Consider the following 26,542-nt stretch of genomic DNA (forward strand, 5'->3'; position numbering starts at 1 on the left):
CTATTAGTGCTTAATGCCCGTGGCCAGGTGTCCTAACTTGCTGTGAGCTGGCTCCATGAACATCGCCTATGAGATCCCCTGAAAGCTTCCAACTTGCTGTGAGGGTGACATCTCCAGTTTGAGCTCAATCTCAGTCAGATCTTTCTTCTCAAAATCTAATATACACTACCGTTCAAAAGTTTGGGGTCACTTAGAAATGTCTTTATTTTTCAAAGAAAAGCACTGTTTTTTCAATAAAGATAACATTAATCAAAAATACACTCTATACATTGTTAATGTGGTAAATGACTATTCTAGGTGGAAACGTCTGGTTTCTAATGAAATATCTCCAGAGGTGTATAGAGGCCCATTTCCATCAACGATCACTCCAGTGTTCTAATGGTACATTGTGTTATCGCCTTAGAAGACTAATATCTGATTAGAAAACCCTTGTGCAATTATGCTAGCACAGCTGAAAACAGTTATGCTGGTGATATAAGCTATACAACTGGCCTTCCTTTGAGCTTGAAGTTTGAAGAACAAAATTAATATTTCAAATATTAATCATTATTTCTAACCTTGTCAATGTCTTGACTATATTTTATACTCAATTTTCAATTCATTTGATAAATAAAAGTGAGTTTTCATGGAAGACACGAAATTGTCTGGGTGACCCCAAACTTTTAAACGTTAGTGTACATTTTCTTTCGAGTAATATTACAATCTAGAACATTAACTGCGGATCTCCTCGCACCATCTCCTCAAAACAAGACTCCATGTCGTTGTCGTCGTCTTCTTCTCGAAAAACCAGCGAGAGATAATATAAATATAACGGCGGGAATCCATTGAACACTTGGAAAAGAAGATGTATGATGTTGTTTACCACCATGATGCATACACCAATGCTGCAACAACAACAAATGTTTTTAGTTCAGACAGAAACCTTTTCTTTGTTGAGTTAGAAGAAAAAGACGTTAGCAAAGCTTTCTTCTGTGAAATGAAGCGCTCTAGTCCAAGAATGGAAACTCAAGTCGGGCTCAATGTAACTTCAATAGAACATCTCACACAAAGCTGTCGCTGCTGAGCAGGTCCATGTAGATGTAAAACAGAGCAGCTGTGTCTTTAGGCATTAAAACCTAACATAACTAAATATAATGTGTCATATATGTACACAATGTACACTATCTATATAGACAGTATATTTATCTCAGTACTCGCATGCTGTTTACTTCTAACTGAGCAAATACACTGTTTTATAATACTTAATGAAACCGGGGAATTATTTTATTGAACAAAGCAAAAATGCATTAATTGTATTGCATGACAAAAATCCGGTTGTTATTAGCGGGTTAGTCATCTGCCTGAAGGCAGCCACTATAAGGCTGACAGTTATTGACAGCTCGCCCTCCTGTTAATGGTTCCTGTGTATCAGCTGTGGAAAGTAAGGTATATGATGATGGTATAAATTCACTGCTGATGGTGACTAATGCTGGACTGGTAACTCAACTGATTCATATACGTACACTACCGTTCAAAAGTTTGGGGTCACCCAGACAATTTTGTGTCTTCCATGAAAACTCACTTTTATTTATCAAATGAATTGAACATTTCATAGAAAATATAGTCAAGACATTGACAAGGTTAGAAATAATGATTAATATTTGAAGTATTAATTTTGTTCTACAAACTTCAAGCTCAAAGGAAGGCCAGTTGTATATCTTATATCACCAGCATAACTGTTTTCAGCTGTGCTAGCATAATTGCACAAGGGTTTTCTAATCAGACATTAGTCTTCTAAGGCGATTAGCAAACACAATGTACCATTAGAACACTGGAGTGATCGTTGCTGTAAATGGGCCTCTATACACCTATGGAGATATTTCATTAGAAACCAGACACTTCCACCTTGAATATTAATTTACCACATTAACAATGTATCGTGTGTATTTTTGATTGATGTTATCTTTATTGAAAAAACAGTGCTTTTCTTTGAAAAATAAAGACATTTCTAAGTGACCCCAAACTTTTGAACGGTAGTGTATACAATGTAAAAGAAAGTATGAAATAGACACGCAACATTAGAAAGGCATTGGTGGGTGGAGAGTAACATCAGTCTGGACAGCAGCAGGTTGAAACGACTCCCTCTCTCCCTCTCTCTCTCTCTCCATTCACACACACACACACACACACGCATACACACACACACCAATACTGTCTATGTCTATCATTGGATCCCTGCAGACTGATAAGGACATTGAGACGATGATGAGGAATGGCAGCTTGGCACATGTGCATGTACTATTCATCGACACGATGTGCAAATAGAGACGGGAATGAGCAACAAGGCTGAAGAGTATCGGACACAGAAACCAGAGAGGGTGACGCATTTAAGGGAAAAGCCATAATCGTTTGACTGCTTGCCAAGCTGTCTGTTAAGCTTTTTGTTCTTACATTGAAAATATTGCAGTTCATAGTCATAATAACAATGACATATTTACTCATATTTTTTATAACAGTTGGTTCTTGTTTAAACCAGGCGTCTGATTTCGAGCCAGAAGCAACACAGTGGATGAGTTTGTCATGAACAGGAATGCCTGGAGTGAATTAATTAATGTTTGGTGCAAACATCCACTTGGACTCGAGGCTGAACTGAAGGATATTTGGAGGTCACTGTGAAATCCCAACACGTGTTCATGACCATAGCTCAAGACTTTATAAGTTGATATGCTAATTATGACAATTTCACAAACATCTCTAATGGTGTTAAAGTGAGGACATTTTGGATATGGATATAAACTGAAACTTGAGTAATAAGATTAAGCATACAACCACAAGGCATCTTTACACATGACATGTGACCTTTTAAACACGAAACCCAAAGACAGAGAACATTAGTTGTGCTACAAAACATCCGTTTCTTTTTCTGTTCATCAACTTCCTTTTTCTTTTCGTCTTAATGTGTCCTCCACCATCGTAAGAAGAAACGGACATTGGCTGCAGTTCATTTGTAAATATATACATTTTAAATACCCACATCATTCAAAGCTGTCTAAAAGGCCTTCGTGTTTAAAGCTCCCTCTGATTTGAATAATCTACCTGTAAATGTTCGATCCATATAATATCTTCTTTATATATAATCAGTTTTAAACCTCTATTAGGTTTTACAACTGGACTTATATGACATCATTTCCATGCTGTAGTTGGTATGATCTCTTTATTTGATCTAATCTAATGGTTATTTATTATTCTCGTTGCTTTTTTGTTTCATTTCATTTAGTTTAAGTTACTGTGTTGTCATGCTTCTGCTTCTCATTGCTCTTATCATTGTTGTCGAGGATCAACAAGATACATCTCAATGTGTTATTTCTAATGAAGAATTTCCAATCTTTTCTTTCTTGTTTACAATAAACATGTGTTCCGTTAAATCAGTTAAGAAGGAGAAGGAGAAGGATGGCAAAATGAGTGTGGAAAGCAACTGAAGAGAAGAAGAGCGAAAGAGGGAAAATCTCATCTCGTTATTCTGCTCAGTGAGTGAGAAACAAAGGAAAATTGCAGCAGCCTCCTAACCAGTCAGTGGCGAGCGTGAGAACTCAGACACATTTCACTGAAAACTATACGCCAAAACAATCCCTCACACACCGAGGTGTGCGAGTCTCCGTTCTCACCTCCCACTCGACGTCTGACACACAGACAATGAACTGATCCTCTTTGTGCACCTCTGTTTTACTATTTGTGTCTCTCTCTCTCGCACGCACACACACACACACACACACACACAGACATCCAGCATTGTTATACATCAGAATCAGAATCAGAATCAGAAACAGTTTTATTGCCAGGAATGTTTACACAAACGAGGAATTTTTTTTGGCGGTAGGTGCAACATTTGGACATGACAAACAACAATCATCACGACAGAAAGACAACAAATAATGTGAAAGTGTTTGGGTGTGTGCTTCAAGTGATGTGTGTTTTAGTTAAAAGTGTATGTTACATGTGGCGTGTGTTTAAGTTAAAGTGCATGTAAATTGGTCTAGGGCAGCGGTTCCCAAACTTTTTAGGCCACGCACCCCCTTCTACATCCCGACCGGGTTCACGCACCCCCAATCCCCCACACCTTAAAAAAAACCCGCAACAGAGCCTATTTATAGCCGCATAAAATCGGTTTCACAGAATCATTGAGGACTGAAAGTAGATCAGCTGGCATGTTTTTGGCTGCGAGGGCCTCCCTGTGAACACTGCAATGTAACCAGAGAATGGATGGACAGGCTTTCCTGATGTGAGCTATAAGCCCTGTGTGCTTCCCCATCATCGATTTTGCCCCGTCAGTGCAGATTCCCACGCAGCATGTCCAGTCGATCCCATTGGTCCTCATAAAGTTGTCAATTAAATTGAAGATTTCTTGTCCTGTTGTTCGGGTAGCAAGTGGCCGACAGAACAAACAATCTTCCTGTACCGAGCCTTCGAGAAGGTAACGGACGTACACCAGAAGATTGGCCAGATTGGCCACATCGGTAGACTCGTCTACTTGCAGAGAGTAAAACTCACTCTTCTTCACGCGACCGACTAACGTTGCCAGGATGTCTTCGGACAAAGCATCGATGCGGCGCGAGACAGTGTTGTTGGACACCGGGATCATGTCCAACTTTTAGCTTCTTTCTCTCAAATCATACATTCCACCATCTCTTTAGCAGCTGGCAAGCACACGTCTTCGCCGATTGTGTGAGGTAGACCCTTCCTTGCTATTCGGTAACTGAGCAGATATGAAGCCCGTAGTGCGTTTTGTGTAGACCCAACACATGAATGAGACTGCAATTGTTTTTGGCTGTTTTGTAACTCTTCCAATTTTGATCGAAAAAATGTAAGGGGCTTCTGACTTGCACAGGCATGCTTGGTGTTCAGGTGGCGGCGCAAATAAGAGGGCTTCAGACAGCTGTTAGCCAGAACCTCACTGCACAACACGCACTGTGGCTTCGGGCAATCTGCATTGCCAATCCAAGTGAAGCCCAGACCCAGATAATTGTCATCATATTTCCTCTTTTTTTTCCCAGTCTGATGCTCACTCTCGTTTCCTCTTTTTTCACCTTGACTCCGCGATGGGCCTCTGTGCTCCCGGTTTGTCTGTGATATCCCTTCCTCCTTCTCCGTCTCCTCCGTCTCCTCTTTCTCCGACTCCCGGTCGATGTCTTCTCCCGGTCTCTCCCCAACGCACCTCTCCGTTTCTCTCGCCTCCGGTTCCTCTCTCTCTCTGTCCCTCTCCTCTTTTATTACTGATAGCTTCAGATGTCCCACCTGACAGCTTCCCCGATTTCAGCCAGTTTAACATATTTTCATGGATGTTGCTGAATGAATGAAATTACGTTAGGTGCACAAGCTAGGCTAGCTAGTTTGTACGAAAAAGACAGTCTGGCGGCCGGACCGGAAGTGCATCTATTTATTAAATTGTACGTTTTTAATTTTAAATTTAAATCTTACAAAGGGAATTTTTATAATTAAAAATTCCTACTTCTTTTTTTTAAAATTATGTTTAACCACACTTTGGGAATCCCTGGTCTAGGGGATATGATCTAGTTGACCTCCCAACACACATTCTATGTTGTATTGAGCATCTCAGCTCTTTTAACAAAAACAAAGCTGAAATGCTGCAATCAGAGGATTTTGAAATAGATTATTCATCTATCCATCTCTCTCTCTCTGTCTCTCTCTGTCTCAATTCAATTCAATTTAATAAAATAAAGTTTCCTAAAAACAATGTGGCCACTGCATTAAAAAACAAAAATAGACACAAATATGTGGATATATATAAAGAAAAAAGAAGAAGAAGAGAAAAAAAGAGGTGGTCAAACATATAAAGTTTAAAATATACCCCCAAACTTTAATATAAATGTTGACCAATAGAAGTAAGAAAGTGAACACACTTCCAGGACAACTGACCTCATGATGCAGTACTCCCACAAGCATTATACAACATAACTTATCATTTTACAAATTATGAAAATGGCAGGAAAACGAACAGAAATATAAAACAAAAGGACTTTTTGCCCAGAGTGTTGACTATCAGGCCAAATGCAGTCTGCAGGATCTTCCTGCTGGACGCTATTGGGCACGTTGTCGACAGAGTGGAAGGCTGCAGGCACTACCTAGAGCTACTGTATGTCCTCTGCTTTAATTTAAGTAAAAATATTACCTCCTATTTCATTTATTTCACGAATATTTCAGTCATATTAAAATGTAAAGTATACATTTGGCATCTCTGAAAACATACACTAGAATCAAGGGAACTCAAAATGTTTTTAATAAAGGTTAATGCACTGACATTACAGAGGTGTACACAGCATTTCCATTTATATTGTTGTTAGTCGTACCTCAAGCTTTGTTTTTTATATCATTATTAGTTCTCATTGTGTTCTTAGAATACACTCACAAGGAGGGAAATATATCCGTTCCCTCGTTAAATAAACATGGCACCAGGTCCACATATCCTGGCTGTGTGGACAAAGTCATGGCGAGGACACACAACAGTTCGGGTGCGATAGCCGACCCTTTGCCAGCTGAACCAGAAGGTGGACCAAGCTCATTTAAAAGCTCTACATTGGCGCTTAATGCAGCTGTTGACACGATTATTTTCTAAAACATCTCGTGCCAAGCAAGACGGCCAGGACTTCCTGACCACACACCTGTTCCAGGTGTCGCAGCAGGACTCTGGCTCGAGCAGCTCTGATATACCTGTCTTAATGACAGCAGGACGGGTCGACCGACAGGCTGAGAACAATGTTGGATAAAGATGCGAAAGGTCAGAGAGTGAAAGAGAGAGAGGACAGTAAGAGAATGACCAAGCAGAGTGAAAGAAGAGGAGGAAGAGATCAGAGAGCCTTGAGAAAGCAGTAAAAGACTTTCGCTTATACTGTTTGTGTGTTTCATGTATACAGTCAAATTGTCAATGTCAATTTAACACTTAGAGTATATTTTAACACTCAGCCAGTGAACACATGGTCCCTTATCTTTAGAGTGTTAAAGTAACACTGAACGTAGCGTTAACATTTCAGAGTTAACACAACTCTGCTAAGAGTTATTATTTACTCTACACGACACTGAGAAGTGTTCATTTGGATTTTTGATTTTCCAAGTGTCCAATGTAAATAACACTTGGAGTGTTACACTACTTCTCAGTGTAGAATAATAACTCTTAGCAGCACACTGAAATCGTATCACTATGTTGAGTGTAATTTCCATTACATTTAGCTGACACGAAGCGACTTATAATCATGTTTCATTCATACACTGTAGAGGCAGCTACAGGGAGACATTCAGGGTTAAGTGTCTTGGCTCAAGGATCGACGAGAGTGGATATTGAACCACCAACCCAGCTACTAACCACTGACCCACAGCGACTCTTTAACACAGATAAGGACAATTTGTTCACTGGCTTAGTGCTAAATGTACCGGGACTCTTTAATTCTACTGTGTAGCTTTGACTCGGTGACGTTAGCCGTCTGCAATTCAATATTTCAAGACACAAAAACATCTTGAGTGTAAGTTGAACTCAGTATAGAGTTATTATAAAATGTTGCTTCTGCTGAAATATCAACATTTTATATCAAAAAAGTGATGAGAAATTCTTTCTAGAATTAAAACGCGTGTGATGAAACTCAATTTGAAAGGAGAAGGAGGGGGCGGATTTTTCCAGAGTAACAGTGAACGATGTCATCACTGGGGTTTTACTCTGGCTCTAGTTGAAATGACTCTGACAGTCAATTCACTTTTACAGTGATTTTTTTAACACTCAAGAATTAACTCTAAATATTTACTCCAACACTGGGGGCTATTTACTAGTGATGTAATAACTATGAAAGAGTTAATATACTTTAACACTGAATTGTTAACACTGGGGAATTTACTGTGTAGCTCCATTCAATCCAATCCAATCCAATCCAATTTATTTATATAGCACATATTAAAAACAGAGGGTTTAACGAAGTGCTTCACAATTATTTTCAACGGTTTCTACTTCAAACACGTCTACCTGTCTCTTGGACCCCATCCCGACGAGGCTGCTTAAAGACGTTTTGCCTTTAATTGGCGGCTCTCTATTAGATATTATCAATGTGTCTCTGCTAACAGGCCACGTACCACACTCCTTCAAGGTGGCTGTTATTAAACCTCTCCTGAAGAAGCCCACTCTGGATCCAGAGGTATTGGCTAACTACAGACCGATCTCTAACCTCCCCTTCCTCTCCAAGATCCTTGAGAAAGTGGTCGCAAATCAGTTGTGCGACTTTCTACATCATAATAGTTTATTTGAGAAATTTCAATCAGGATTTAGAAAACACCACAGCACCGAGACGGCACTGGTGAAAATTACAAATGACCTCTTAATGGCAGCAGATAAAGGACTCCTCTCTGTCCTGGTCTTGTTAGACCTTAGTGCTGCATTCGACACCATTGACCATGACATCCTGTTACAGAGACTGGAGCAGTTGATTGGCATTTCAGGCACGGCACTAATTTGGTTTAAATCCTATTTATCAGATCGATCTCAGTTTGTATTTGTAAACGATGACGCCTCGATAACCACCAACGTTAATCACGGAGTTCCACAAGGTTCTGTGCTTGGACCAATTTTATTTACCTTATACATGCTTCCTTTGGGCAATATTATCAGGAAACACTCCATAAACTTTCATTGTTATGCAGATGACACTCAACTATATTTATCGATAAAACCAGAGGAGAGCAACCAACTCTGTAAAATTCAAGCATGTCTTAAAGACATAAAAACATGGATGACCTGCAACTTCTTGATGTTAAACTCAGACAAAACCGAAGTAATTTTAATCGGCCCTGAGCACCTCAGAGATCAATTATCTGGTGATGTGGATTCTGTAGACGGCATTGCCCTGGCATCCAACACCACTGTAAAGAATCTTGGCGTTATCTTTGATCGGGACTTGTCCTTTAACTCCCACGTAAAGCAAATCTCAAGGACTGCATTCTTTCATCTACGTAATATTTCAAAAATCAGGCACATCTTGTCTCAAAATGATGCAGAAAAATTGGTTCACGCGTTCGTTACTTCGAGACTGGATTACTGCAACTCCTTATTAGCAGGCTGCTCTAATAAATCTCTTAGGTCCCTCCAGTTGATCCAGAATGCTGCAGCTCGTGTTCTCACTAAAACTAAGAAAAGAGATCACATCACTCCTGCACTAGCTGCTCTGCACTGGCTCCCAGTAAAATCAAGAATCACTTTTAAAATTCTTCTCTTAACCTACAAAGCCTTGATTGGTGATGCTCCATCATATCTTAAGGAGCTTGTCGTACCATATTGCCCCACTAGAGAGCTACGCTCACTAAATGCGGACTACTTGTAGTTCCTAGAGTCTTAAAAAGTAGAATGGGAGCCAGAGCCTTTAGTTATCAAGCTCCTCTTTTATGGAACCAGCTTCCAATTTCAGTCCGGGAGGCAGACACAGTCACCTCGTTTAAGAGTAGACTTAAGACCTTCCTCTTTGACAGAGCTTATAGTTAGGGCTGAATCAGGTTTGCCCTGGTCCAGCCCCTTGATATGCTGCTATAGGCTTATAGCTGCCGGGGACGTTTAGGATGCACTGAGTACCTATCTCCTCTTTTTCTCTCCTTAGGATGAATTTTCATCTCTCAATCACACGTTACTAACTCTGCTTTCTCCCGGAAGTCCTTTTGACTTTACGTCTCATGGGGTCATCGGACCCTATGAGACGGCATAGATCCTATCTGCCTGATGGATCGTCTGGGTCGTGGAATTCCTGCTCATGACTACGCCACTGTCCTGTTGAGACTCCGCCCTCCTCCTCCCCACCGCCATCTGCCTGATGGATCGTGGAGTCTCCATCGTGGAATATGCCTACTATGAACTATTCATACACTCTGTCATATTCATTGAATGTATTTTAAACTCTAAATCTGTCCTTCTGTACACATTACATCTATTGCATCTGTCCATCCTAGGAGAGATCCTCCTGCTCTCCTCCAGGCTTCTTCCCTTTTTTTCCCCCTGAAGGGTTATTTGGGAGTTTTCCTGGTCCGATGTGAGGCTTGGGGGCAGGGATGTCTATCAGATTGTACAGATTATACTCCTCGAGACAAATTTGTAATTTGTGAAATTGGGCTATACAAATAAACTAATTGAATTGAATTGAATTAATAAATATAATAATAAAATATAATATTACAGTAGTATAAAGGCATACACAAACAATAGAGAGAAATCAATACAAAACATAGCTCAAACTGACCTCGCGCGAGGAAAAGAGGTGGGTCTTCAGGGACTTAAAGGTTTGGAGGTGGCGACAATTTGACCTGGGGGCAGGTTGTTCCAGAGCCTGGGGGCTACTGCTGAGAAGGCTCTCCCTGGTAATTTTCTTAGTTTTAGGGACTACTAGGAGGAGCTGGTCAGATCTCAGACCCCTTGAGGGTGTACCTTGAGGTCAGATGATGAGTATGAGGCTAGAGATTATTAAGCGCTTTAAAACAAACAATAAAATCAAAATGAAATGAACTAAAGTGGACAGGAAGCCAATGGAGGAAGACAGGACTGGAGTGATGTGATCGACTGGAGTGTTCCTGTGAAGCAGAGCATTCAGTGTTTTGCACACGCAAGGCACAGTGAAAGTCTTGTTTAAGCCGGCATAAAGTGCATTACAGTAATCTAAGAAAAACAAAATGAATTACATGAATTACCAAATCAGAAGCGGATAAAACCGTTTAATTTTGGACAGCAGCCTCAGGTGATAAAAACTGGACTTAACTTACAGAGTTTATCTGTTTATCTAACTGTCTAATTTAACGCATTAGTCGATTTTAGACCATGGGTTTGCATACTGTTGCACCCAGGTCAGGTCAGGGGACATCATTTGTCCAAACACAATTGGTCCAACCTCCGTTACTTACTCTCATTTATGTTTAAAAGTTTATGCCTTTATGTCATTGAGACAGTCAACCAGGGCATTAGGAGCAGGTGGGCTTTTTAGTATGTATATTTGGGAGTCGTATAAAGGTGGTGGAGTCATGTTTTCAAAAATGAGACGCCATGTTTTCTAAAATGAGCCCAAGGGGAAGGTATAAGGAAAATAAAATGGGCCTAAAATGGAACCTTGGGGAACTCCACAGGATAGGGGCAGAAGACGGCGAAGTCAAGCCTAACAGAGAAAGATCGCTGGGACAGGTAGGACCTGAACCACTCTAAGGCAGTGCCCTGATACCCACACAGTGCTCTAGGCGAGAGATAAGGATGGAATGGTCAATCGTATCAAAAGCTTGTGGTCTAGAGCATTAAGATAGCAGAGTCACCAGAGTCTGTAGTGACCAGGAGGTCATTGAACACTCTTAGAAGGGCAGACTCAGTACTGTGAAGCTTTAAACCGGATTGAAACATATCGAAAATATTGTGCATGTATGAAAGACTGCAGCTGTAAGAATACTTTCTCCAATATCTTGAAATAAATAGTTTCGAGGAAGTCAATGGGTCTGTAGTTAGAAGACAAGTGTCAGATTTGTTTTTTTTTAACAGAGGTACCACAACCGCTTGTTTTGAAAACTGGCACAGAACCGACTCTAGGCTGCTATTTATAATAGTATGGACATTAGAACCAATAGTGTCCCATATCTCTTTGAAAAGTCGAGGAGGATTGTCTGTGGGACAAGTGGCTCAATGGCCTCAATTTAGCAACAATATCTTCCCAGAGAGATGACAAAGACACTGGTCACAATGTCACAGATGACAGCGACACTGGTCCAAACTACAAACTGTTTGGAAGGCGGTGTGATATCAATGGAGGGTCGAAGAGGTGGTGAGATACTGGCTCTAATAGTGGAGATCTTGTCATCTGTCAATGAAATAGCAGAGGAATTTTTCACCTCAGTTGAAGCTTCAGATAAAAGTAAAGGAGAGTTTAGCATCGCATCAATGGTTTTAAAAAAACAGTTTGGTTTAAATTACCCAAGATAATCTTAGAAAAGTAGTGCGCACTCATCTTTTCCAACTTTACAATGCTCTGATACTTTCTCAGCTTTCTTTCAAAATGTCGAAAGCTACATGAAGCTTGTCTTTCTTCCCTCGCCAGGCCTGCCGCATTCACGCCCAGTGGTAGCGACGCTCATTAAGCCAGGGTTCGGTTGGTCTGATTTAGGTCTGGGCGTGATAGTTCAGGGAGCAACAATGTCAAGAGCTCCAGTGCAGGAAGAGAAAGGCTGAGGTTAATTGCTCAGTGTCCAAGGATATCAGACTGGGCTGGTTTATGCAGGAGGAAAACTAGCAGCAGTGGAAGTTTTCATCATCGCCGTCATGGTTAGGGCCAGCAGTTTAACCCAATTTACAAGCAGAACTCATCAAAATAATACATATGATCAGAGAGAAAAAAGGCGCCCACAAATCTCAGGTTGAGAACAGGCAAACCATAAGATAAAACAAGATCAAGTGTATGTCCGTGTTCCTGCGTGGGGGCGAACTTTGGAGCTACGCAAGATTGAAGAATCAACAAGGTCTAAAGGTCCTTTGCCATAGGTTTGTATGGGCAACACATGAATAATTAAAGTCCCAATAAGAACACGATCTCATATTTTGGCATAATTTCAGCCAGAAATCAGGAGAAATCGTTTAAAAATCCCTTATTGTTGGGGAGGTCGATGAACCTGCAGTACACCTTTTCATGTGACCAAGCTCGGGCATGCTCAGTTCAAAGCTTTGCCGGGTGAATGTCAGTGAAATCTGCTGGCATTTATAATCCTCTTAAAAACGGTTGCCATACCTCCACCTCGGCCTGACGTCCGCGGAGGTTAAATAACAGCAGTGCTGGGTACAGGATTGGTGGTGCGCTGGACTCACCAATACTGAGCCATGTCTCAGTCGCGAAGAGAGTCAAGCCTTGGGCGTGAAGAAATCGCTGAGACAAAAGTCTTATTAGTCGCGATCTTCGTTGACCAGGCAAACCTGGTAGGGGGCACAGATTGGCGAAGATTAGAGGTCCGGGGCCACGACACAGAGACCTCAGGTTATAAGTTAACTCGCGGCAGCGGGCGAGAGGAGCGGTCGCGGTGGAAAGCCATCGAATTGACGGCGGGTACCAGCCGAAGTAGAGCAGGGTCAGGAAAGCGCCTCGGGAAAAGGGGCGAGGGAGCTGAAGAAGCCCTCATTCTCCACCAGTCGACCTGCGTTTCCCGGCGGTGGCGTTTACAGCGTGGGTACTGGAGCGAGTGCGGCACAGGTAAACCAGTCCCCGATAAAGCCGGAGCAGTTCATCTCCTACGGTAGTCCTTGCGGATTAGCGGCAGAGAATGGAGGTCCAGCAGTGTTTGGCGATTATACCAGCAGAAATTGGCGTTTGCATCAAAAAGACGAAAACGATGCAAAAGCACACAACATACGGCGGGCGGCGGGCCACACACACTGGCGCCATCTTGGTTCGACAGTGTCACCCATTGTGTCAGGCTGCAGGAAAGAAAAATTAAACAGAAGACGAAGGTGAAAAAAGTGTCTGCTAAGGCGCTGGACTCCATAGTGGACCCAAGGCGATCTAGTAATCCAACCAAGTCACAGAGCACTGCTTAAATAATTTATCTTTCACAAAAAAAATCAAGAGACTTGTTTGTTAATGGATCGTGGAGAGTCTCCATCGTGGAATATGCCTACTATGAACTATTCATACACTCTGTCATATTCATTGAATGTATTTTAACTCTAAATCTGTCCTTCTGTGTACACATTACATCTATTGCATCTGTCCATCCTAGAGAGGATCCTCCTCTGTTGCTCTCCTCCAGTTCTTCCCTTTTTTCCCCTGAAGGGTTATTTGGGAGTTTTCCTGGTCCGATGTGAGGTTTTGGGGCAGGGATGTCTATGTGTACAGATTGTAATTACTCCGAGACAAATTTGTAATTTGTGAAATTGGGCTATACAAATAAACTGAATTGAATTGAATTGAATTAAGCATAGCATAATAATAAAATATAATATTACAGTAGTAGATAAAAGGCATACAAACAAAATAGAGAGAAATCAATACAAAATAAATCAGCTCAAACTGACTCGAAGAAAAGAGGTGGGTCTTCAGGCGGGACTTAAAGGTTTGGAGGGTGGGCGACAATTTGACCTGGGGGGGCAGGTTGTTCCAGAGCCTGGGGGCTACTGCTGAGAAGGCCCGGTCTCCTCTGGTAATTTTCTTAGTTTTAGGGACTACTAGGAGGAGCTGGTCAGCGATCTCAGACCCCTTGAGGGTGTACACCTGTATGAGGTCAGAGATGTACTGAGGCTAGCCATTAAAGCGCTTTAAAACAAACAATAAAATCTTAAAATGAACTCTAAAGTGGACAGGAAGCCAATGGAGGAAGACAGGACTGGAGTGATGTGATCGTGCTGCGGGTTCCTGTAACAACGAGCACATGATGTTTTGCACGCTGCAGGCGGAGCCAGCAGTCTTGTTTAAGCCGGCATAAAGTGCATTACAGTAATCTAAGCGTGAAACAAATGCATGAATTACACGCTCAAAATCAAGCGGATAAAACCGGTTTAATTTTGCAGCCTCAGGTGATAAAACTGGACTTAACCACAGAGTTTATCTGTTTATCTAATTTAAAAGCACTGTCGATTTTAGCAGATTAGAGACCATGGGTTTGCATACTGTTGCAGGAACCCAGGTCAATGGAGGGAGGGACATCGCCATTTGGTCCAAACACAATTACCTCCGTTTTACTCTCATTTAAAAGTTTCGCCATCAGGCCTTTATGTCATTGAGACAGTCAACCAGGGCAGAGAGCAGGTGCGTCTTTAGGGTATGTATATTTGGGAGTCGTCCGCATAAAGGTGGTAGGAGCGCCATGTTTCTAAAATGAGCCCAAGGGAGAAGGTATAAGGAAAATAAAATGGGCCCTAAAATGGAACCTTGAGAACCTCCACAGGATAGGGGGCAGAAGGCGATGCTTGAAGTCACCAAGCCTAACAGAGAAAGATCGCTGGGACAGGTGGGACCTGAACCACTCTAAGCAGTGCCTGATACCCACACAGTGCTCTAGGCGAGAGATAAGGATGGAATGGTCAATCGTATCAAAAGCAGCTGTGAGGTCTAAGAGCAGATAGATAGTCACCAGAGTCTGTAGTGACCAGGAGGTCATTGAACACTCTTAGAAGGGCAGACTCAGTACTGTGAAGCGCTTTAAACCAGGATTGAAACATATCGAAAATATTGTGTGCATGTATGAAAGACTGCAGCTGTAAAAGAGTACGACTTTCTCCAATATCTTTGAAATAAAGGAAGTTTCGAGATGGGTCTGTAGTTAGAAAGAAGTGTCAGATTTGTTTTTTAACAGAGGTACCACACATTTGTTTGAAATAAACTGGCACAGAACCGGACTCTAGGCTGCTATTTATAATAGTATGGACATTAGAACCAATAGTGTCCCATATCTCTTTGAAAAGTCGAGGAGGGACTGGGTCTGTGGGACAAGACGATGGCCTCAATTAGCAACAATGTCACAGAGAGATGACAACGACACTGGTCCACTTGGAAGACAGCGGCGCATATGATATCAATGGAGAAAGAAAGGTGAGATACTGGCTCTAATAGTGGAGATCTTGTCAATGAAATAGCAGAGGAATTTTCACACATACCTCAGTTGAAGCTTCAATACAAGTGAGTAAAGGAGAGTTTAGCATCGCATCAATGGTTTTAAAAGAACACGAGGTTTGTTTAAATTACTAGAGATAATCTTGAAAGAAAAGTAACTCATCTTTTCCAACTTTACAATGCTCTGATACTTTCTCCAGCTTTCTTTCAAAATGTCACGAGCGAGTTTACATGAAGCTTGTCTTTCTTCCACCTACGCTCAGCCTGCCTGGCATTCACGCCTAGCCAGCAGTGGCGTCATTAAGCCAGGGTTCGGAGGTCTGGGGCGCATGAGTTTCAGGGAGCAACAATGTCAAGAGCTCCAGTGCAGGAAGAGAAGGCTGAGGTTAATTGCTCAGTGTCCAAGGAGTCAGAGGACATAGTATCAGACTGGGCTGGGGTTTAGAAATGCAGAGAAACTAGCAGCAGTGGAAGGTTTTCATACGGCCGTAACGGACAGGAGCGCAGTTTAACCGTTTCAAGCAAGACTCACATCAAATAATACAGGCATATGATCAGAGAAAGGCCCACAAATCTCCAGGTTGAGAACAGGCAAACCATAAGATAAAACAAGATCAAGTGTATGTCCGTGTTCCTGCGTGGGGCCAGACACAGACTGCACAAGATTGAAAGAATCAACAAGGTCTAAAAAGTCCTTTGCCATAGGTTTGTCGGGCAACACACATGAATATTAAAATCCCCAACAATAAGAACACGATCATATTTTGGCATAATTTCAGCCAAGAAATCGGAGAATCGTTTAAAATCCCTTATTGTATTTGGGAGGTCGATAGACCACAGCACTGTATGAGCGACCAAGCTCGAACATGCTCAGTTCAAAGCTGCCAGGTGAGAATGTCAGTGAAATCTGCTGCATTTATAGTCACTCTTAAAACAGTTGCCATACCTCCACCTCGGCCTGGCGTGGCGGAGGTTAAAATAACAGCAGTGCTGCGGTACAAGTTCGGTGAGCAGCTGGACTCACCAATACTGAGCCATGTCTCAGTCACGAAGAGAAGTCCAAGCCCTTGGGCGTGAAGAAATCCTTTAGGACAAAAGTCTTATTAGTCAGCGATCTTGCGTTGACCAGGCCAACCTGGTAGGGGCTGGCAGATTGGCGGCGTTAGAGGTCAGGGCCCGACAGAGACCTCAGGTTATGCGGATTAACTCCGCGCGCAGCGGGACGAGGAGCAGGTCAGCGGTGCAGGAAAGCCACATCGGGTCGACGGCAGGTACCAGCCAGGCGTCGACAGGGTCCAGTCAGGAAACGCCTCGGAAGGAGGCGAGGCTGAAGAAGCCCTCATTCTCACCAGTCGACCACGTTTTCCCGGCGGGCGCGTTTACAGCGTGTAGGTGGAGCCGGGTGCGGCACAGGTAAACCAGTCCCCGATAAAACGGAGGCAAGCACATCTCCACCACGAGTAGTCCTTGCCGGATTAGCGGCAGAGAATCGGAGGTCCAGCAGTGTTTGGCGATTATACACCAGCAGAGAGTTGACGTTTTGCATCAAAAAAGACAGAAACAGTACAAAAACACACAACATCGGCAGACGGCAGGCCACACACACTGGCGCCATCTTGGTTCGACAGTGTCACCCATTGTGTCAGGGCTGCAGGAAAGAGAAAATTAAACAGAAGACAGAAGGTGAAAAAGTGTCTGCTAGGACGCTCGGACTCCACTTAGTGGGCCAAGACGTCTAGTAATCCAACAGGTCACGAGAGCACTGCTTAAAATATCAGATTTATCTTTCCTAAAAAAATCAAGAGACATTTTGTTCTTCAGAGTTAAGTAAACTATATTTAAATAAAGAGGTATTAAGAGGTTAATGATGCAGATCCCAAAAATATGTAATGTATCTAAATGTGCTAATAATTACTTAGTAAAGGACAGAAAAGGAGAAAAAAGCACCTTGAAAGTTCAGAAAAGGGTTGCAATAAAGTATATATTATATTCTGAAACCATCATTAGATTAGATATTACTTTATTAATCCCCAGGGGACATTTCTTGTCGCAGCAGCAAACATGTTTCCAAGTATACAACACCTGTTGCAGCCAATGATGGAGCCGGCCTTCCTCTCCACGTTAGTCTGCGGCTCCAGTGCTGCTCCCCCAGCAGACTACGGAAAAGTACAGATCATCACACAAAAAACTAGAATGGGCACTCGGTAGAGCGCATACCTTCGCATATCACAAGATTGGGCACAAGATTGGGCATTGAATTATGAACATTTTGGCATTAGTTGCATGCCAATTGGACAAAAATGTATCGTGCTATGGTAAAAAAAAGAGTTTGACCTTTCCATGACCTTGACCTTGACCTTTGACCCGATTGATCCCAAAATCTAATCAAATGGTCCCCGGATAATAACCAATCATCCCACCAAATTTCATGCGATTCAAGAACATTTTTTGAACTGTTCATGACCTTTGACCTTGACCTTGACCCGATCGATCCCAAAATCTAGTCAACTGGTCCCGGATAATAAACAATCATCCCACCAAATTTCATGCGATTCGGTTCAATACTTTTTGAGTTCTGCGAAGATTTTGACCTGTTCATGACCTTTGACCTTTGACCCGATCGCATCTAATCAACTGGTCCCCGGATAATAAACAATCATCCCACCAAATTTCATGCGATTCGGTTCAATACTTTTGAGTTTTGAGAAAGATTTTGACCTGTTCATGACCTTTGACCTTCACCTTTGACCCGATCGATCCCAAAATCTAATCAACTGGTCGGATAATAAACAATCATCCCACCAAATTTCATGCGATTCGGTTAAATACTTTTGAGTTCTAAAAGATTTTGACCTGTTCATGACCTTTGACCTTTGACCTTTGACCCGATCGATCCCAAAATCTAATCAACTGGTCCCCGGATAATAAACAATCATCCCACCAAATTTCATGCGATTCGGTTCAATACTTTTTGAGATTTGCGAATAACACGCATACAAATAAATAAATAAATAAATAAATAAATACACGGCGATCAAAACATAACCTTCCGGCATTTTCAATGCGAAGGTAATAAGATCTGCAATGTGCTATGCATCATGAAATAGCGCTCCAAACATACCAAATGCAATACAGTGTGTCCATTGCAGGGCCCACCTTCTGCAGTTACGTTGCAGTGGCCCAGATTGGGCCCACGGGCCTCGATTTAGGCTGCTGCCAGATAGAGAGCAGAACGGATGTTTTTGAAAAGTATACGGAATATATGAAATACAGATGGAAAGATTGGATAACAGGAGAGCGAGAGAAAGGATGAGCAGATGGAGAGTGTGAACTGGAGAAGAAGGCGCACAATGCTGTCACAGAGGACCCTGCTGTCAGGCGCTCCTCCTGGCAACATGTGTGGAAACACTCCAACGGGCAGCAACAGCAGTTATTGTGTTGTATTCATTGTTTTTGTGCCCTCACAGATTCTCCCGTCCTGTCCACAGATTTTCACCGAATGTTCTCTCAAATGCGGCGTATCACACACAAAAAAAGAGTCACCAGAACCATAATGAATAACCGACCAATACAGCCAAAAAAACTGCATGACACATGTATGTTCATACATTTGAAACCTTGTAAAACACGAAAAATAGAGTCAACGTAGAATATGTATCTGTACGTCATCGTGGTAAAAGCTGCCAGAACCGCATCATGCACTTCACTGCACAGACGCATTAAGTGGCTTATTCCCTCTTCAGTTTTGCAAAGAATGTATGTAAATGGATTCTTTGTTGCCAGGCACACATTTGCAAACACATGTACAGAAATATAGGAATCCACAGACAAAAATACACAATAATCCCCAACCCGTTCATCCTATATTGAAAAATGTAATTAAAGCAGTTTTTCTGTCCATTATTCTCATTCTTAGACATCGATAATGTGATACTTTAATATGCCTCCTAAATCTCTGTTGTTTAAACAATTAAAGCGATTCGTTTAATTGTTCTTTCGCCGCCTCGTATATCTGTCCAAAGGTTGATCGACTGAAAATGAGCATCTGTCGCCCTTAAAATGTTAAACATCTTTCATCAATAAACCAAATTGTTGAAGTTCAAGTTAAACATACGCTGCTTTGTTATGTCATGAGAAAAGATATCCAGTCATCCTGTGAGGTAAACAACAATTAAATTACTTGTAATGCCGTCAAATAGATGAGATTTAAATCGTTGGGCGGGCTTGAAGAAGTTCTCTGAATGATCGCTGGTGAGTCTTCTTCCTCAATCGCTGCCGTCGACGTGCCCTGAAGTTACACAATGGACCACGTGTGAAGTGTTCAATAAGCAATTACCAGCCAGTGATAGCCCAGGAGAGTTTCTTGAATTGAAGAAATGGGAGATTACTCCTCAAGGTGTCCTGGAGTAAATGATTAGAAAGTAATCAAGAGTCGTGGCTATAGGTACACACACTCTGCTTAAACTCTGTTTTATAACAAATACTGTAGTGAAGACAAACATCTGCAATCTGTTTTGAGTCAGCCAGGCGATGATTTATTATTGTGTCGTTAATATGAATATTGTCCAAAGACTCTTCTTGCAAAGATATATGTTCATAAAACTGGTGCAAAAGTGGTGCAAATATACAGCACCCTAAAATGTGTCTTTATTATCTGAGTCTGTGTGTATGTGTGTGTGTGTGTGTGTGTGTGTGTGTGTGTGTGTGTGTGTGTGTGTGTGTGTGTGTGTGTGTGTGTGTGTGTCTGTTACACATGCATGCATTAAAACTCAGGCACATTCATTGACATTCATTACAACAAATGAAACTCAACAGGTCATACAACCAGACATTTAAAACAATCTTATGATTATGTTCCTGTTTGGAGTTCAATAACGATGAGATCAGGCACACAAACAAACAAATAGAATGATGTACTTTGTCATAAAGATGCAGCGCTGCTGCAGCAGCTCCTGTCCTATATCATAAGGAACAGATGTGAAGAAATTAAAAAAAAAAAAAAAAGAAAGAAAAAAATCAGAGAAGATTTTTTATTTATCTCCGAGAGAAAAAGGACCAATAAAGCAAACAAGGTTGTTAGTATCTGTAGGGCAGTGTGTCTGTGAGTGTGTGTGTGTGTGTGTGTGTGTGTGTGTGTGTGTGTGTGTGTGTGTGTGTGTGTGTGTGTGTGTGTGTGTGTGTGTGTGGAGTTCAATAACGATGAGATCAGGCACACAAACAAACAAATAGAATGATGTACTTTGTCATAAAGATGTGGTACAAGCTGATAGCAGCTGCGTCCTGGTATCATACGAGGAAACACAGATGTGAAGAAATTAAAAAGTTTTTCAAAAGAAAATCATCAAAGAGAACAATGGTTTTATTTATCTTATTTAAAAAAAAATAAAAAAAACAAGGTTGTGTGTCTGTGAGTGTGTGTGTGTGTGTGTGTGTGTGTGTGTGTGTGTGTGTGTCTGTGAGTGTGTGTGTGTGTGTGTGTGTGTGAGAGTGTGTTTCTATGGGTTTGGGGGTGGGGCTGCAGTGATGAACAGTCGAGTTCCACTCAGGGAGCTCACACTAATCTGACTCGACACACTGAACTCACTCTATTTTTACTCCCAACAAATCTCTTGTTTTGTTCGACACGCACTCATCCTCCTTTCCCCCCTCTTCTTTTCGACTCTTTTCTTGATTCTCACTCTCTCTCCCCCTCTATTTCTTTCCTCCTGGTGCTGTTGGTGTTTTTGACTTCCCTCTCTGTGTTTGGACAGTTCAGAGCTCAAATTAATAATATATGGTACAAACACTGACATCTCCATGGACACACACACACAGACACACACACACACACACACACTGTGTACACCCTTTGGGCGTCATTGTGTTTGCCTGGGTTTATTTTGTATGTGCTGACTTAACAGATTTGCCTTCAACGTGTGTCTGTATGTGTGTGTGTGTGTGTGTGTGTGTGTGTGTGTGTGTGTGTGTGTGTGTGTGTGTGTGTGTGTGTGTGACTATACAAAAAGATATACACTACCGTTCAAAAGTTTGGGGTCATCCAGACAATTTCGTGTCTTCCATGAAAACTCACTTTTATTTATCAAATGAATTGAAAATTGAATATAAAATATAGTCAAGACATTGACAAGGTTATAAATAATGATTAATATTTGAAGTATTAATTTTGTTCTTCAAACTTCAAGCTCAAAGGAAGGCCAGTTGTATATCTTATATCACCAGCATAACTGTTTTCAGCTGTGCTAACATAATTGCACAAGGGTTTTCTAATCAGATATTAGTCTTCTAAGGCGATTAGCAAACACAATGTACCATTAGAACACTGGAGTGATAGTTGATGGAAATGGGCCTCTATACACCTATGGAGATATTTCATTAGAAACCAGACGTTTCCACCTAGAATAGTCATTTACCACATTAACAATGTATAGTGTGTATTTCTGATTAATGTTATCTTTATTGAAAAAACTGTGCTTTTCTTTGAAAAATAAAGACATTTCTAAGTGACCCCAAACTTTTGAACGGTAGTGCAGGTGATATAGATGATAGGGACATTAACTTTTCATTATTATAATGTAACCATGTCTCTGCCTTCATTGTTCTACCTCTCCTGCCTTCCCCATCCTCCAGACACGACTGCAAGAGACTACTACAAGAGCTACCCGATGATGGATTACACCCACCGCCAGTCCCCTCCCACGTTCCAGCCAATCAACTTCCACCCCAAGGACAAGCCCTTCCTCCCGCCGCCCGACATCCGAGCGCCACTGGCCATCACGATCAACGCCTCCCAGATCCCCAAGCCCAAGATCGCCAAGACCAACACCCACCCGCTCACCTCCAGCTCAGCCTTCAAAGCATGGGACCCCAGTAAGAGCCACATGCAGCACCCGGTGGCCACCCACATGGGCCTCCAGGCGCAGCAACACCACCTCATGCAGCAGCAGCAACTGCAGCAGCAGCAGCAGCATCAGCAGCATCAGCAGCAGCAACAGCAGCTGCAGCAGCTGCAGCAGCAGCAGCACCACCACCAGCCGTTGCACCAGCAGAACAGCCGGCGCATGGCCTACTCCAACAAAAGGCAGTTCAGCATCGAGACGCTGCCCGAGCTCTTCTCGCAGCCGCTGGGCTACAGCCACTCGCCGCACGTGCACCCCAAGCACAAGGGACTGCCCACCAACAGCAAGACAGAGGTCACTGTCTGAACACGGGGATGACCGGGTGAATCGACCGAAGAGGAAACAAGTGGAGTTGGAAGCAACTTTCAAAGAAATGCTCAGATGTCTTTTATATCCACAGCCGTCATGGCGAAGGGAGAGAAAGCAAATATCGTGTGAAATCAGATTAGTTTTTTTTTACATTTTCCTCAACAACAATAATAATAATGATGTGAGTGATATTTGTGTTCTTTTAAGACCACTGGATCCAAATTGCAGCAGCAGATTAGCGGCGGCGGTGGTGGTGGATGGGCCGGTGCCGGCTGTGACTCTTTTTAACCTGGCCGGCCCTCTAAATAATAGATTGGCCTCTCAGTGTGTTGGCACAGCTCTCCCCTTCTTCTGCTCTCCGCCCCCTCGCACCTCAATGACACCCTGCACAGCTCTGCAGCACCACTTCACCACGCACAAATGTTCAAATCTTGCATACACATAATATTTACCCCGCAAGCCAGTCCAGACGCACTCTCCCCTTCTGCAGCTTCAGCGCCACGGATTTATCATCACGCGGCACAGTGATGGCCGCCTTTTGGGACGCTCCTGAAACACACTGCGGCGAGTGTGTTTGGATCCCAAAATGGAATCAAGTCCGCGGCGACCGCGACCAGCTCCGGCCCGCCTGCGGCACAGCCGGAATGTGCCCGGTGGAGGCCGCTGATACATCAGAGCCGTACGGTCGGGGCCACAGTCTATAACTTGCACAAACCTCAGTGAGATAAAGGATCAAGAAGTCAGGCAGACGAGACGAATATATTCAACTTTTAAAAAGAACTCTGCCCCTGCACTCTCTCTGCCACTATGAGATGGAGGGGGGGGGGGGGGGTATTATATCGTTAATTTCGCTAACAAGGGGGGTGTCATCAACCCTAAAATTGCTTCCTGTTTTTTCCGAAACTGTCAGAGATTGTGGGCGGTGGAGTGTTCCCCTCAAGACGTTGGCTCCCCGTCAGCAGAGACAACGCCCGTGTGTTGTCAGCTCCCATCGCCTCCAGAGAGTGAGATATCAGCCCGGCAATTCATAGCAGCGGCGAGAGAGGGAGGAGAGGGTGGGGGGGGGGGGTATTCATCTCATTCCAGGGTCAAATGAGATGAGAAGGATCTGAAGCATGTACACACACACACACACACACTTGTCAAGAACTACAGACTGTTTCCAGCATGCTGAGAGACTACAGGCACCTCCCAATGACACACACACACACACACACACACACTTGTTTCTCCTCACACTGATCTTTCGAAACTGCGGAAGTGATTTAGCAAGCGCTCTGTTGGTATTAGTGATGTTTTTTTTGAGCTGCTCACTTCAGCCGCCATCTTTTCTATTGCTGTGTATGTTACTAGGATGGTAGAAACCTGGGATGGGTCCCGATCCAGAGAAAGGGAGCTAACGAGTCGCTATATTTATAAAGTCATTGCGTTCTCTCCTTCTCTCTACTCCACATGATTTTTAAAAAAGTGGCTAGGTTGATTTCAGAGAAATGCTGCATCATCAATCATTTAGTTGTACGAGAAAGTTAAATTGTGGTCTCTGCATATATATACTTATGCATAGATAGACCCATGTTGACGTTTTTCTTCCGCAGAAGGAGCCACAAGTTTGCAGAGACGTGCTTTCATAATCAAACACTTTATGATTAACATCATGAAGTGTTTAAGGAAAAAATAAGAAAAAAAGCAGTGATGCATTACTTTCCGCAGTATGGTTATTATAAACGCAGCTGTTTGATGCATGTGTTTACTGCTGCAATGCTAACATAATCAGAGCGGCTGAAACCACTTGACAGTAAGTACACTGCAAATGTACTTCAGTCCCTGTAACGCTGTCCTTTTGCATCCAGTGAATGAAAAGTTATATAATGATCAGATTGTACACGTTGATGCTTTTATGCTGATTACATGTCGTGTTGTATTTCTTGGCTCACTCGCGTTAGACACATTCAGGACTTTAATGAGTTGTAGGTTGTGTGACCCCCCAACAATTAATTTTGTGGACTTCTGAAAAGCTGCCTGCAGTCACCTGGGCTAACGTTATGCTAGCTGTTGAAGGTCAGTAAATACCAACAAACTCTAGGGTGGATATTTGTTGAACCAAAATATATTTATTTTATTGGTCTTCTTGGTTTAATACAAAAATGATGAGGTGTTGTTGTTTTAAACGATGATTCTGACATCATTCAACGAGGCGCATTTTCCAAGTCAGCAGTGACCGCAAATACACCGCCTGTATCCTGAAGCCTGTCTTTCAGGCAGTGGCGGGCCGTCAGGGCCAGCAAGGCCTTCTCTGCTGGCCTAAACATCATCAGAATATATATTTTTTTCTAAATATATTTTCCCACAAATATGTATTCAATTATTTCCCAGAGTAAGAGTTATTCTCTTAATTTCATAGCGTTCCTCTTGGTTGCGCTGCTGCCAGCGCCAGGTTGAGATTTGGAGGGCTGGTCTTTATGTTAGATCTTTTATCCAATCATATTCAGCCATCATGTGTTGCCAGGGGGCTAACATCTGCCCTTAGGCCTTCAGAATCAACATTGCGGGCGCTGGTAGCTTCAAGTGAATGGGAATGATGATGTTGTGTCAACCAATCAGCTTTAGAGTTGGCTCCTCTAGGCCTTCGAGAAGGCCCCGGAACCGGCACAGGAGCAGCTAGCAGGCGGAGTGCTGCACGTCTTTTGATTGGATTACCAATATTGAGAGGCGGGTCCTATGGGCAGGTAGATGCAAAACCTCAGAACTAGGAAACTGAATTTGATGAAGGAATTAATTCGCGGACTACAAAGCTGTTTTTTCAACCCACAATGGCGGAAGGAGGAGAAGATGTCGATTTGGTCGAGCATATACTTGAAATCTGCTTTGGGTGCGACAATGCCCTGTTTAGTGAACAAACTAGTGCAAGTGACTTTATTTTCTTCTTTTTCTCCGTCCCGATGCGCGCATTCTGCAGCGCGCGAGACGGAGAGCCGAGAGAAATGACATGCTGTTGTGTAGATACGATCAACATCAGACGGCTGTTTAGTTTAATAAATGAACAAAGACGTGCTATAGAGAAAATGACGGGGGCGGGCCAATTTTTTTTAATGTCATGCGATCTACCAATACTACGCCGCGATCGACGTATTGAGCAGCCCTGGTCTAGAGCCATTGCATCATAATGATAGTAATAAGAGGTGGATTAATTCGGGTGGGACTGTGTAGGACCTCACTGAAGGCCCAGGCCCCAGGCCCACAGCCCGCCACTGCTTTCAGGACAGCTGAGTTGTCTTTCGTTCTGTCTCCAATTTGATTAAGCTCCTCGTCTGATGTGTCCGGTTCCAATCAATCAAAGTGAAATGACCTGTAATAATCCTCATGATAATCTCTGCTATACTCTCCATTGTTTTTAGCTTTTTTAGTTTCTTTCAAAGACAGTACAACCACAGTGAACGTCCGCCTCCCACAGGACTGACTATACAGGGTGATGAGATCAGCCTGAAGATGTAGTTCCTAATGCAGTTATCCACAATGGCTGCTTCAGCTGGCTTTTTTTGGTCAGACTGACACAAAAAGTGCTAAATAATGGATGTGACCTGCAGAGTCACACAAACCACATGTATGGGAAATATGTTGGAACATACCAGAATTTCTCTGTTGATGATACAATTAATGGAGCAAGTAATTCACTATTAACTTGCTGGTAGGTCATATTTTTTTCAGTCAGTAACATATGGCATTATTATATAAAATTCTTGAGGGAACTTGTCACACGCCGGC

At 42.6% G+C, this 26,542-nt stretch overlaps 1 protein-coding gene across 1 annotated transcript in view; it reads left to right on the forward strand.

Annotated features, from left to right (window-relative positions):
• LOC130188617 (protein shisa-8-like) overlaps positions 1 to 22,777 on the forward strand; it is a 107,500-nt gene extending 84,723 nt beyond the window's left edge. Inside the window, exons 6-7 of the mRNA XM_056407021.1 lie at positions 22,203 to 22,519; positions 22,598 to 22,777. Coding sequence (XP_056262996.1) covers positions 22,203 to 22,519; positions 22,598 to 22,777 — 497 coding nt within the window. The remainder of the gene's footprint in view (positions 1 to 22,202; positions 22,520 to 22,597) is intronic.
• The last annotated feature ends 3,765 nt before the right edge of the window (positions 22,778 to 26,542 follow it).

The sequence above is a fragment of the Pseudoliparis swirei genome, chromosome 23 (genome assembly GCF_029220125.1).
Source record: "Pseudoliparis swirei isolate HS2019 ecotype Mariana Trench chromosome 23, NWPU_hadal_v1, whole genome shotgun sequence".
NCBI lineage: Eukaryota > Metazoa > Chordata > Actinopteri > Perciformes > Liparidae > Pseudoliparis > Pseudoliparis swirei.